Source organism: Lepidochelys olivacea (genome assembly GCF_965140295.1).
Source record: "Lepidochelys olivacea isolate rLepOli2 genome assembly, chromosome: 11".
In the NCBI taxonomy this organism is placed as follows: domain Eukaryota; kingdom Metazoa; phylum Chordata; order Testudines; family Cheloniidae; genus Lepidochelys; species Lepidochelys olivacea.
In genome coordinates this window covers 39,694,884-39,710,013 of record NC_140421.1, presented here as the reverse complement: position 1 = coordinate 39,710,013, position 15,130 = coordinate 39,694,884, and the positions used below count along the sequence as shown (strand labels likewise).

The 15,130-nt window shown below is 40.4% G+C and overlaps 1 protein-coding gene across 1 annotated transcript in view; it reads right to left on the bottom strand.

Annotated features, from left to right (window-relative positions):
* The window catches only part of MYO3B (myosin IIIB), a 334,888-nt gene that overhangs the window by 196,430 nt on the left and 123,328 nt on the right, over positions 1 to 15,130 (bottom strand). The window contains exons 10-11 of the mRNA XM_084643361.1: positions 1,282 to 1,378; positions 182 to 298 (exon numbers count right to left, since the gene is read on the bottom strand). Coding sequence (XP_084499487.1) covers positions 182 to 298; positions 1,282 to 1,378 — 214 coding nt within the window. The remainder of the gene's footprint in view (positions 1 to 181; positions 299 to 1,281; positions 1,379 to 15,130) is intronic.

Sequence of the window (15,130 nt, the reverse complement as noted above, 5' to 3'; positions counted from 1 at the left end):
TCGATAGAGATGTTCTCCACAGAATAATGATTTAAAGAAATTTTGTAAGTTTTATTTTAAATATATTTTTGTGGTTTTCAGTGACCAAGACTCCTAACCATTTACAAGCCTTTTCTTTCTTGTGCATCTTCAATTTTACAATATACAGCAGGTATTGTCCTCATCTTGTTGTTCCTCTTACCTGTGGAGAATATATGCTGAGATTCTGGAAGGGGTTTAAGGCTATTAAAATGTCTCCAACATAAGTATAAATTTGTAGATCAGCATAACGCTTCTGAAGTTGATGGATAATTGTATCCTAGGATTATAAAACATTTGACAGTTAAGAAATATTTTTCCAGATAGCAAAATTCATTGTAAATATATTGAGAACACTGAGTAATAACTGATTATCTTAAATGTTATTTGTCATTTATGTCAACCACTGACCTCACAAAACCAAACCAATATTTTCAAAACGTCATGCATCTCTCTTTACAGTATTGCAACAAAACCAAATTAAAAACAATAACCCTATTTTTTTATTAGTTTATGCTGTTATGCCTGTCAGAGAAGCAAACACTTTAATGCAGTAAATGGCCATAGAGGTTATCGGATTTGGGGGGGTTTCATTGCCAAACTTGCATGTAAACTGTCACTTAATTTTAGTAATTTGATTCTTCATGCTCATGAGTTCATCATAGAACAAAAAGGAACATAAAACAAGATCACAATTTTTCAGGTATTACTCCATAAAATTGTTTTATATGGGAACCCAGCACATTTTTATATTATATGTTGTTCCTGTTGGAATACAAGTTAAGGTTCCCCCAAGCTAAAATTAACAGGTTCTCTGCACACATGTGGTGTATTAAAACTTGAAGATTATACGTATGAGTTTATCACTCTTTTCATAATAGAGTCTTTATTATCTGTAGCTGGGACATTCTTTTAAATACATTATTGGTTTTGAAGAAAAATAATTCTAATCCTGGTTTTTGAGGCTAAGCTTCAATTTTCTTGCAAATAGAAAATAATTTAAACTAGCATCATCCATCATTCAGTTCTTCTGTGTTTTAGGTTTTACTGAAACTGCTTTTATATCACTGAGTAGAATATAAATGAACTTGTGATAGCAGATCAGAATCACGTGTGGAACAGTTATTCTTTTATGCCAAGACTATGAACAATTAATTTTGTGACATGATGACACTGTTAGAATAAAACCTATAAAGCAGAAGCAAGCAATACATGTGATGTAATGGTCAGGGCTGAGAAACTGATGCCTGAATGGTACAGTACCTCATTTAGAACCTCTAGATTTACTAGATCATCATCTAGAGCGTATTTGTTAGCCGCATCCACATGATAAGGTCTTCTAGTATGTATTCGTTCATACCTGCAGGTGTGTTAACAGAGTATCAGTGTGAAAACACGATTCTAAAAAATTCATCCAGTGAGAGGCAATAATAATTAACTTAGGGGGTGATCTTTTCAAACAGAAAACAGGCACACTCTCTAAACTACTTACCATGGAGCATTTTGAGGGAATATTTTTAAATAAATGCATCAGCTAAAAGCCCAACATAGCTCCCATATTTTTTCCTTCACAATATTTACCCCTTATCTTTTTAGCAGTGCTCTCAGATGAAGGATTATCTGTGGGCAGGCTGTCTCTGAATATTATATGTTCCAGAGTAGCAGTCGTGTTAGTATTCAGAAAAGAAAAGGAGTACTTGTGGCACCTTAGAGACTAACAAAATTATTTGAGCATAAGCTTTCGTGAGCTACAGCTCACTTCGTCGGAATGCATCTGATGAAGTGAGCTGTAGCTCATGAAAGCTTATGCTCTAATAAATTGGTTAGTCTCTAAGGTGCCACAAGTACTCCTTTTCTTTTCTGAATATTATAGAAACCTATCGAAATACCCTCCCCTTCTTTCCCACCTCCTCATCACAAGATATTAGTCCCACGTAAACATGAATATATTACCAGCTCATCTAATTAAATATTTTTTCTAGGAACTTTAGTTATTCCAACTACTGGGGCTACAACAAACAACAAAGAGTACAATGTCCTTCCCGTTACCTTGGCGTTTGCCAGAGCGTCTCCTCAGATGACCCTGCACCTGGTCCAGAACAACATTTTTGAACCACAACTGCCATCAGACTTTAAATTCTATGGATGTTCAGTCAGCTTCTCCTCAGAGATTTAATGATAGTCTTTAAGCCACCCAATTAGAAGCAGAGACAAACTGTCCCATAACCCCTTTATAATCTGATTACACTGAAGGAATCTTTGAAAAAGCTGGTGTATTTTTTTAAACAACATATCACATTTTATAAAGAAATGGGAACAAATTAAGAGAGTATGAAATGTCTTCCACAGAGGAGGTGACAGATGAACACCCTGTAAGCACGACCATGTTTTTTCTCTACAACAAATATAATCAAAGCATAGCAGGAGGACACCCACTGAGATACAGCAGCATCCTGCTGCGTAACACTAAGCATTGATCCTCAATGACAGCTCCTGACAGAATGCTGCTGCATCAGTTGCCATGTATAAAGTAGGAATCACATGAGAACACATTCCTAACCAATGATAATAGTACATCTGGTAGGTAGGACAATACTAGCATGCTTCTGTCGACACGTGTATATAATATGGAAGGTTGATGTGCAAAGAAAAAGATACCAGGTCTTTTCCCCTCCCCCCGTCTACAATTTCTGACAATTTGAAAATCATGTTTCAAAGAGCAGCATAAGTGCTCTTGCTCTACCCCCGCCCCCAACACACATGCAGTTCCAAACTTAAGTTTTCCGATACAACAAGCAAACTTACGGTCAGGTGCATAAGAATTATTGATCGGAATTAGCCTTTTAGCAAAGAGGGAGGAGGTAGAGACATTTAACTACAGTGGCACCCTGACAAATGCAGATTACATTTAAGGATCTTGTTTCTTGGTTTTTTTTTTTGCTCATTTTCATTGTTAGTTTTGGCTACTTAGTACACTGTAACATCCTAGAAAAATCATTTCTATAGATTTATTTGAACTCTGATTGTGTAAAATAGAGTCAGGATACAATTGTTTCACCAGCAATGAAAAAACCCCACCAAAATACTCATACAAATTTTTTGAGACAGTCTTATTTATATTTTGCATCCTATGTTCCCACACAATCTGGTGGTTTACTATGCTGCTATGCATAACCAAGAAGTGACACAAGGAGAAAATGAACAGGAAGTGATGAATTAATAATTACCGTAATGGGAGTCATTTCCTGTGGACAGCATGGATAGGATGTGTATTAGCTGAAACTCCCATCAAAGGGAACTTGTCATTTTCTGTTTTTTCCTGTGTTTATTTTTTTAAAAGGTGATATTTAGAGATTTACATTCATAATGATGGGCCAGATCCTCAGCTGGTGTAAATCAAAGGAGCTGATCTGGCCCATCGTTGTTTTGTTGATTGTTTTTGGTTTAAGCTTAAATCCAGAGTCTCTAATTAAATTGCAGAGAAGGATGTCATCGTGAGTAATCAGGTCCATCCAAACATAGGAACATTCATTAATCCAGAAGTAGAACAACTATTTTAACATTAGTCCCTTTATCGGCCTTGAGACGCACTAGGCAAAGTTGTTGTCAGAAAGGATGATGGAAGAAAACATCCATATTCAGACATTATTGAAGTGAAAGATTGCAGGAGCAATGTCAAATCACAGCAAATTTGCAAGTACTTTGGATGTTCCTATGTTTATACCATAGGTGCACGGAGGAAGCTACAATCATACCTAAACATCTCCAATTGCAGAGTGGCTTTGTAAACTAATCTCTTATCTGATTATAAAATTCCAACTGTTTCTTTTCCCTATGCGATAAACAAGTCAGTTTTATTACTGGAAATTTTCTTTTTACCCTGTACAAACAAATGAGTAAAGAAACTATTCTTAATCAAACATAAGGAAAACAAAGACCACTGTGAATATATATTTTCTTGTGCTTAACTCATTTTCTCAAGTACCTGATTAGGAGGAGAACATTAGGAGCATATCACATTAGCTTCAGATCTTGCCTCATCAGTTTTCTATTGACCCTATGGCCTGCAGATATGTTGACAGAGAGAAGGTTGAAGGAACGCAAATAGTAATATTTAATGGTTCTACCAATGTCAGCCCTCTACAGTTAATATTTTACCTAAAAAGTATATTACCAAAAAGCAGAGAAAATCAATTTTTAATTGGGGAATAGCCATATTTTTATGAACAAGATAAAATCAGTGACAACTATTCTTGGTTTTGTGATATATATGTATGTATGTGTGTGTGCGCGCACGTGCACCTATGTATGAAAATAAACAAAAGAACACTGACATAGGGTATTGGTGGCAGCAGCATAGAGGAGGATTATTTGGTCATTTGGGGAAGAAAATGTAAAGGGATCACGTGGCCCAAAGAAGAAGACATCCTCACTGACAGCTCCAAACTCAGGAGAAAGGCAGAGTGGACCAAAGATTTTCATCCATGTAGTGTCTGGAAGTACCAACACCCTCTCAAATTCCATCAGAGCCTCTTTCTTGGCCTAAATACTCTTGGTGCAATGAAACTTATCACAGTTTTTAGTTTATTCATATTTTATCTAGGACCAACATAGGAACAAATAGTTTGTGCATAGAAGAGGTGGAGGAAAAACAAAGAGTCTAAACTCCTAGCTCACCCTTTCTTACATTATTGTAATCTGAAAGCAAACGATTGCTCCTGGACTAAGACTTTGCAAGGAAAATATTGAACACAATGGGAAGAATTAACTGTGAACCTCTCACTGACCTTAATGACAGTCATAATGGAAACACTGACACAACCTTAAATGTTAACATCACAAATTTTGGCCTGGCTATAATAAAAATCTGTGTGAGCTCCAGCATAAGTATATACTGTGTGATCAGGCTGGGAATCAGTAGTTTCCTTGCCCATAATAGTTTTCAGGTTTTTGTCTTTTAACTCCTTCCCTTGATATTTATACAGCTGATGTCTGGAAGAGTTGCATTAAATCCTGCACAACATTTTACAATCTGAGCACTACTTTTGGTTTTGCTTGCCATTATACGTCTTAGCTCATGCAAAGAGGAAATTTCAAGCTTGATGCAATCAAATTCTTTACAGTTAATTGATTTCAAAACTGAATGCAAGCTGCCAAAGTAGCTGGCTATCTGTTTGTAAGATCTTCCCCTCCTCTGATAGGGTCCTGCACTAATCAAACTGGCTAATGACAATGCAGAGGGCTGCCAGGCCAGTGCAGTTCTGGTCCTGATATTTGACCTGCCGGCACTTCTGAACCTGCTCTCTTTCTGCATTCTTTTAATGTTAGCTAGGAGGCTTTTAGACTTGCCTCCTTCCCTAGTGACAAATTTACAATCTCTCATTAAGGGCACGAGGATTCAACACCAGGTTCCACCAGCTTCTACCACAGATAGAGCCCACAAAGAAGGGACCCCAGTAATGGAAAGCCTGCTAGGGTAGGCAGCAGTGTCACCAAGCACCTGCAACTTCCCTTCCTTTGGGGAGTTCACAGCTGACCAGTGGATCCTCCAAAATGGGCAGCAATGGGCAAGGAGAGGATGCGGAGAGGATGGCTGTGGGATGGGACAGATTCAGCATATTTCTTGGGCAATCTTCTTCAGTAGGTCTCCTATGGCAGGTAGCCAACTGCAGCTTCAAACTGTCCTCCACCTGGAGAGAGTATGGGGGCAGTGTAGTGGTGTGGCTGGAGCAGTGCCCCTTTGTGGACCTTCCAGGTGCCCTGGGGGAAGAAGTCTCTATTTCCGGTGTCCACTGAGGCAGACTGTAACCCATTGGCTCATTGTTGCCTCTTCAGTCTTACCCCTTTCTGGGTAGGTTAAACCTCAAAATGTTCTACAACAAAAAGCAAGCCTACCTCAATGCTGGGCCATCCCCCAGTCTTCCAGGACAGCGTTCCTGTCCTTTAATTTGGGCTTTCTTCCCAAATAGTCTCTGATTCAAGCATTGCTCATTCCTTGGGGTATGATGTTCCTGCCCAGTGACTGCTCCAGCAATCAGGCCCGTCTCTCTGCAACTCTGCAAGCAAAGCTCCCTTCAGGCGGAGAGGCGGAACTCTGTCCTCCTTCCTAACCAGTCAACTGAGTCAGGCTCTCCTTTTATTGCCCCTCCAGGCTTTGAATTGGCTGCAGGTATAGCAGGCAGGGCTAGCTGAGCCCACAGGTTCTTCTTCATCCTTTCTCTGCTGGTGCAGGGCCCCATCTCAGGGGAGTATAATTTGTAACTTTCTGTGCCAGCATAGATGGGGGGAATTAAATCTCACAAAGGGTTAATTTTTCTGCTAATGGTTCTCTCTCTCTCAGAAATGCACATGGCAACAAAGCTCGGTCTTTGCATTAAGACAGGGCGGCTCAATATGGATCAAATAAGAACCCATCCACTCAGACACTAAATCTTCACTTTCCCCTATTATCATGAGAAGATGAGCTGGCCAGAAGCTGGCAGAACAAGTTGCCTGACTGACCCTTCTGAAGGGAAGAACTATTGGTAGAGGGGAGCACAGGCTCTCCAGATAGCAGAGAAACAGCAGAGAGAGCAGAGAGAGTGGAGTGAGGCTCCTTAAAGCCTCTGTTAATCTGAGAACTGGCCATTTTGAACCATAACCATTTTGGATTTGCCCAACACCAATTTGTGACCATCAGCTTGATTCTTCCAGACTGCAGTTCAGCCTGGGAGTGCTACAAAAGACCATTGTTTTTGTCAATTTTAACCACTATGATGGTTGATTGAGAGGGTTAGCAAAGTAGACAGGTGGCAATGGATTAACAGAGCTGCCCCATATTAACTTCCTCTGAAAATCAGCCAGATGCCATCAAGGGACTTACCAATGACCTGCAACCTATTTATTAAGCATATCTCTGCTAGACATGACATCCACTACCTTTTCATCTCCTAATATCAATAGCATTCTATAGAGGGCCCTCTAAGGCTCTTTTCTGTTACTCTTCTATTTCATCACAACAGTATAATTTGAAGTGTTTTTGTTGCACAATACCTAAAATGTTGAGGGCTGCTTCAGGAGGAGGATGCCAAGTGAAGGTTAAAATGCATATTCTACTATTTTTTAAATTGTTTCTAAATTCCAGTATTTTTCAAAATTGTTTTTCCTCATCAGGACTTGCAATTATTCCCCCAAACCCAAAAAGCAGAAACTGCTCTTACTGAATTTGTATTCCTCCAGCTCACACATGGCCACTCTCTGTTATTTTAGATTTGCTCCTGATTGCTAGAATGGGTACAATGATTTTTTATTTTAGGATTTCTTTTTACTTGCTGCCTGAGATTTTTGAGTATTTGAAATTGCAGGGGAAACTATTTGCAAAAATGTATCATGAATTATTTTCTGGTGTTTTTCAAAATGTCAACAAAATATTTTATGCACTCCCCCCCTCCCCTGCATTTTCCAACCAATTCTATTCACAATTACTCGGCTGTTGGAAGTATTTCTTGCACTCATTTTTTAGTTTTGAAAAAAATACCATGGAAGGATTTGGTTCAGGGATAAATCCATATGAAGAAATCAAGAATTGGCAATCAGACTTAAGGATGCAAGAAGAAGGTAGAATTTTGAGATTCCCAACTTTGAAGTTGCTCTTCTAAATGTAGCACAACAACATCTTTAAGCATAATGATATTATGAAGTTTGACATATAAGTTTTCCCATTGTTTACATTTTGAACCAGCTACCAGCTCTGCCAAGTTTGGATGAGGTCTTGACATGTACAATTCCACAATACACAACTACTTTTTGCAGTATATATTGCCAGTGAAGTCAGCTCAAAAAGCAGTTTAACATTTAGGAGTATCAGGAAACAGCCTGCTGAAAATCAGTCTAGATGGTGGAATCTCTTGTGCCATGAATCAAAAAAACAACTGACCACAAAAATGAGTTCAAGACATCAAAAGACATGTTTGGAAAGGGAACAGCTCTCCATTATAATCTCCCCTAATGGATTATCCAACATACCCAAATGCTATTTCACAAAAATATTTACCTACCGGAACTGAGCAAGGGTTTTATTGTGAACGGAGAGCTTGGAGTTTCCATAATCACTAATACTCCCCCCTTCCCTGAGCCTTCCAAGGGACAGAGAAAATAGATAGAAGTAGGCAATATTCAAGTTCTTCTTCATTAATATTTTTACAATGACTAAAAGTGTGCCTAAGGGTGTCTAATAGAACAAGTAAAATACAAACTTCTGCCTTCAAGAGATTACAATCTAATTTTATAGACATAATGCAACAAGTGAAGACGTTATCATAATTACCACTTCACAGGTGGCTGAATTGAGGCACAGTGAAATTAAGTGATTTACCAAGCTGCCATATGGATTTAGTGACAGAACGGGGAACAAAACTTGGTTATGCTAATTCCCTGTCCTATTTTTTTTATGATAATGATTATGTATATAGTTCCATGAAATGTTCCATGCAAATCGATGAGGTCCCTGCCTGGAAAAATTTACAATCCAAATATAGCAAGACTGTGCCCTAGCCACATTATTACACACCCTCCTTTATTTATGGCATACAGTATTTATGTCAAAAAATCTTTACAGACACTGCATGTGACCGGGAGCTCTGCTCATTTACTCCTGAACCATGCATCCATGCATCTGTTATTGATACCCTTTCCTGAATTTGAGTCCACCTCCCTTCTATTTTTCCCCAGTTCATTACTATGTGGGGCCTGAGTCTATCAAAACAAACTCTATTCCTGTCCCTCATTCAGCACCAGGTCATTTTCTGTAGCAATATACTCAGTCCCTTCCCCAGCATCTCACGTTCATTATGTAAGGCCAGGTTCAGTAACAAGAGTTTGATAAAAGAAAAGGAGTACTTGTGGCACCTTAGAGACTAACCAATTTATTTGAGCATAAGCTTTCGTGAGTTACAGCTCACTTCATCGGATGCATGCAGTGGAAAATACAGTGGGGAGATTTTATATACACAGAGAACATGAAACAATGGGTGTTACCATACACACTGTAACAAGAGTGGTCAGCTAAGGTGAAGTGATGATGAAGTGAGCTGTAGCTCACGAAAACTTATGCTCTAATAAATTTGTTAGTCTCTAAGGTGCCACAAGTACTCCTTTTCTTTTTACAGGTAAGGTGAGCTGTTACCAGCAGGAGAGTGGGGCGGAAAAAACCTTTTGTAGTGATAATCAAGGTGGGCCATTTTCAGCAGTTGACAAGAACATGTGAGGAACAGTGGGGGATGGGGGGAAATAAACATGGGGAAATAGTTTTACTTTGTGTAATGACACATCCATTCCCAGTCTTTATTCAAGCCTAAGTTAATTGTATCCAGTTTGCAAATTAATTCCAATTCAGCAGTCTCTCACTGGAGTCTGTTTTTGAAGTCTTTTTGTTGAAGAATTGCCACTTTTAGGTCTGTAATCGAGTGACCAAAGAGATTGAAGTGTTCTCCGACTGGTTTATGAATGTTATAATTCTTGACATCTGATTTGTGTCCATTTATTCTTTTACGTGAGACTGTCCAGTTTGGCCAATGTACATGGCAGAGGGGCATTGCTGGCACATGATGGCATATATCACACTGGTAGATGTACAGGTGAACGAGCCTCTGATAGTGTGGCTGATGTGATTAGGTCCTATGATGGTGTCCCCTGAATAGATATGTGGACACAGTTGGCAACGGGCTTTGTTGCAAGGATAGGTTCCTGGGTTAGTGGTTCTGTTGTGTGGTGCGTGGTTGTTGGTGAGTATTTGCTTCAGGTTGAGGGGCTGTCTGTAAGCAAGGACTGACCTGTCTCCCAAGAGCTGTGAGAGTGATGGGTCGTCCTTCAGGATAGGTTGTAGATCCTTGAGGATGCGTTGGAGAGGTTTTAGTTGGGGACTGAAGGTGATGGCTAGTGGCGTTCTGTTGTTTTCTTTGTTAGGTCTGTCCTGTAGTAGGTAACTTCTGGGTACTCTTCTGGCTCTGTCAATCTGTTTCTTCACTTCAGCAGGTGGGTACTGTAGTTGTAAGAATGCTTGATAGAGATCTGGGAGGTGTTTGTCTCTGTCTGAGGGGTTAGAGCAAATGCGGTTGTATCGGAGAGCGTGGCTGTAGACAGTGGATCGTGTGGTGTGGTCTGGATGAAAACTGGAGGCATGTAGGTAGGCATAGCAGTCAGTAGGTTTCCGGTATAGGGTGGTGTTTATGTGACCATCACTTATTAGCACCGTAGTATCCAGGAAGCGGATCTCTTGTGTGGACTGGTCCAGGCTGAGGTTGATGGTGGGATGGAAATTGTTGAAATCATGGTGGAATTCCTCAAGGTGCCACAAGTACTCCTTTTCTTTTTGCGGATACAGACTAACACAGCTGCTACTCTGAAAAGAGTTTGATACTGTCCTCTACATTTTCTGAAAAATGCTCCCTTCCTAGGGACATCTAAACCTTGATGGGTGCGAGATTATTCTGGCTCCCAAAATGGGCTGCAAATTAGTTTCCATTTGCTAAAATGTGATGATATATTTTGGCTCCAGGAGAGAGAGAGAACTGGAAAATATAGCCTTGCTGGAACACTGGTAACTGAAACCCAAGATTCTGGTTTGTTTATTCTGCTTTCTGGACTTTTCCTTATCCATGAGATACAATATTTTTAAATGAAAACCTTATGCAAATATTGTTATGGTAAATGTGATAATGAAATGTATGTGGATATTATTATTTAACATATATATTGCAGAAGCATCTAGGAAAGAAACCAACGGCCCTATTGTGCTGGATGCTGTACAAAGATACAGTAAATGACAGTCCCTGCCCCAAAGAGCTTATTTGCTGGAGTTGGAGGAGATGGGGAAATAAATGTAATGGCCAGAACTCATTTCCATGCAATGGTGACACCTGATTTTGGGCTAAGGGTTTACCAAGCGAGAATAGAAGGGACAGGTTAGACACAAGACCAGAGTACTAAAGGAAGGACAGAGGGTGAAATCCTGATTCCATTTAAGTCAATGATAAAACTTGCAGGATTTCATCTAGAGAAACCAGATCAGATCCTTGGCCCACAGTGGCACGAAGTAGTCGGAAACCTACAATATCAATGGTGATTCTCCCAGTGCTGGGCGAATCTCTCACTGGCATAGAGACAATCACAGCATGTGTGACTGAAACGCAACTGTACTCCAGTGATCTGTCTGCCAGGTGGCCCCTTGGGTTGTGGGCAGCTGAAGAGTTTTGGTCAGCCCAGAAGTAGCTCTATTTAAGTCATAGGGCTTGCATGGCATCCATTCACCCTAGGACCAGAAAAGTAAAAAAGGTGACTTAGAGCCACTTTTTCTCTCCCTTCAGTTGCACTAACCATAACTTGGCCACAACCACTGGTTGAGCCCATTATGGCAATAAATTCAAAGTAATGTATTAAACTGAGGCCATTTGAAATAACGTGGCCCAGAGTTCTAGAATTTAGCTTTTGTATTTCTTCCTAATAATATTTTTACAGTTTTTTCATTTAAATACAAATTTATGTAAAGGATAGAATTCTGCCAGTGTGATTCTGATTCCAATTTTATCAGTGTAAATCAAGAGTAATTCTCTTGAAGTTAATTGAGGTAGACCAGTGTAAAACTGGTGAGTGAAATCACACTGGGGCCATATGGATGTTCATCTGAGACTGTGAATTCCTTTCACAGCTCATTTACTAATAATGAAAAGAGGAGAATTTTATCCAAGAGAAACAAGTAGGTCTTTTGCTGCCTGTCACAGCTATGGTTCTAAAGATATGTCTACACAGCAAAAGCTGTGCACAGGCTCATCTACACCCAAGCTAGCTTGAATACAGCTAATACAGGAAACAATACCTGGAAAGACAGCACAGTGTGGGCTCCATCACAGGTAATGCAAGCCTGGCATGGATCTTGGGTATGAACTTGGCTTGGTCGCCTGCTCTGAAGCCCACACTGTGCTGTCTTCAATGCTATTACCCACACAAGCTGGATTCAAGCTAGTTCAGGTAGTCTAGCCCATGCTCAGCTTCTTCTGTGCAGACTCACCCTAGGGTTCCTTCCCATTTTTAAACAAGGAAATTGACAGTGTGATAAACACCATGGAGACTAACGGCTTTGAGGTGAGCAAAATAATTTCACAGGAAACTGAAAATAAAGGCTGCAGAAACCATAAGGGAATAAAAGGACACAGTATCCTGATTTCTGCTTCCTTGAGTCTAGATAAACGCTACTAACCAGGGTGGTGGATGGCACATTAAAGAACAGGTGGTCTTAGAGATAACATGGATCTGTTCCATTGAGGGTTTTATAGCTCAGTATATATTGGAAATGGATCTGATAGCACACAAGGTTCCAGTGCAGGATGGGTAGAATGGGCCTAATAGATAGTCTTTGGTTTATACCACTTAAAAGTATTATTTATCAGTTGCAGCTTCTTCATTACTTTCTTGCTTAGGTCTAGACAGCATGGTTGCAATTGTCTAGCCTGGATATGACAAATGCATGAACTACTGAGGCGAGGAATTTATCCAAGATAAAGAGACTGAATCTTATTAGCTGGAGATGGCGGGAGCAGCTAACGGTAACTGACTGTGGAAAGCTGCCACCCCAATACACCTCTTTGTGATCAGATGTGAATCAGTTTCCCCCACTGTCGTTTGGTCTTCTCTGATTGTAGGAGAGTCTTGGCCATCCAGACAGCCCACGTTGCAGATTCCTGCTTCTTTTGGGGCCACAGAGTCCTTTATCAAAGGACAACAGAAAGGTAAACGAAACAAAACCTTCAGCCCTGCTGTGCCCAGCTAACCACCTCTTCCTCCCAAGCACACCTCACCCACTACAGTTTGTCCCCACGCTTTGTCTCAGGCTCCTGTGCCTTCATTGACCCCACAGTCCAGAGGCTGACACACTCCCCACCCCAGAGTTCATGTAGGCTACAGCTCCTCAGGAACCCTATCTCAAGTCAGGCTTCCAGCTGACCCCTGCTCTGCTCTGCTTCCCCCTTCTCAGCCTTCTTTCAGGTTGCTTCCCAGAGGGACGGCATTTCCCACCTCCTCTCCTCTCCATTTCTCTACGTGGACTCATCCAGCTCATTATGGAGGAAAAAAACCCACAAACCCCTGCTCTCCCCCACCTGGACTTTATCTCTAATTAGGCCTGGCCCATCCTCCAGGTGATGCTGGCTAATTGGCCTCTCAAGCCCATTATGTGGGGTACACACCCTATTACACTGATGTTATTTGATTTTCCGGGGTCAGTGATGTGCTCAGCATGACCTTCAGACTAAGCACTATCTTGACTGACAGAGGGTATGTGTCTTTGACTGTAGGTGAAGTGATGGTGTTTACCACCTCCTCAGAGCATTCACATCTTTCAAGCATCATTTTGGGCTTTCCTGGTTTCAGTTTGCACTGTTCTTCTGCTTAATTTCTTGCTTTGCTGTAAATTGTGGAATAACAACTTGAGTTACAATCTCTACAACTTTGCAGCATTTCTAAGTCAGTTCTCCTAGGGTTTCTAGCCTGTAGCCCTGCCATTTGTGTTGTGATCTCACAAAATAAGCAAGGCTAATCTTCTTAGATTCTCTCAGGATTTAGACGAGACACCTGCAAGGAACACATAGATGCTGAGTCAATAATGAACCAATGCATGATAGTGAGCACCATTCTGATGCTGAAATCTTTCAAATCAGACATAAAAGTGGAACCTCCTGATCACTTGTAGTCAGTAATCACTAAGGAGTCTGGCTCTTTTCACAGGAAAAGTCTTGGTAAATTCCCAGTTCTAGATAATTGCAGTCTGCCTCCTTAGTTTCCTTTAAGTTTTAATGGGAAAATACATTATTTTCTGCTCTTTCTTCTAGACTGTTTTGTGGTGCTGATATGCACTCTCAAAAAAAGTTTCCTTATTTCCACACCCAAGCAGTTATTAGATGATTTTATATAAAGACTAACATTTTATTATACATTACATATACATGTACACATTAAAGAGTCAGAGAGAGCACGCACACCGCGTGGTGTGGCAAAAAGGTTTTATCAGCATGCCCTTGGAATTCCAATGTATTTACAAAAGGTGAAGCTATTGTACAAGTGACTTCTGCAGATCAGCACAAACGGATACCAATAAAACTTTTATATAACACTGCACCATCATGTGTTCTGTGTATGTCATATACTTGATTGAAAACTATTTTTAAATGCTTTAGAGACTTTTAAAACTTTTCATTGGTACTCTTTTTTCATATCCCTCTGCAAAGCCAGGTCCCTAAGCCCTGGTCTACACTGAGGGAGGGAATCAATCTAAATTTCTCAACTTCAGCTACGTGAATAATTTAGCTGAAGTTGACGTACTTAGACCTATTCACCACAGTGTCTTCACTATGGTGAGTCGACTGCTGCCGCTCCCCCGTCGACTCTGCCTGCACCTCTCATGGCAGTGGAGTACAGGAGTCGACTGGAGAGCACTCGGGGGTCGATTTATCATGTCTAGACTAGACATAATAAATCAGCCCCTGCTGGATCGATCACAGCCTGCCGATCCAGCAGGTAGTGTAGACATACCCTAAGTATCAAAAGTTCAACTGTACAGACCTCCGAGGAAGAAGAAAATTATAACTAACATACGTATGATACCTTTAAAAATTAACTTAGTTAGTTTTTCTACCAATAATAATCTTATGATTATTAGCATCAGTCCAATATCTCAATGTCTTTCAGAGCTGGAAGTAAGTGCCCATTGAGAAGTTATGGATCTCCCAATTCCCAAAGTATACTGGGGCAAACCTTAGTGATGGCCAGATGTAAGCTATTAGACCTTACTCACACTGGAAGCTCTTTTGGGGAGGGGATGTTTTTTTGCTATATGTCCACACAGTACCTAGCAAGACTGTGCCTGATTCCGGATTAGGAGCTGTAGGTGCCACTGCAATTCAAAATTAAAATTTGTTACTGGGCTAGGGCTGTATACTGCCCATCCTGAATCTCAGCTTAATGTTGTTTTGGGTGGAAATAGCACATTTAAAAGGTGGGAAGTATAAGGAAACATGTCTCTGTCCGGTTGTTTTATAGAAATGATAACCTTGTGATGGTGTTTAAGTCTTTGGAATGTTAGAAA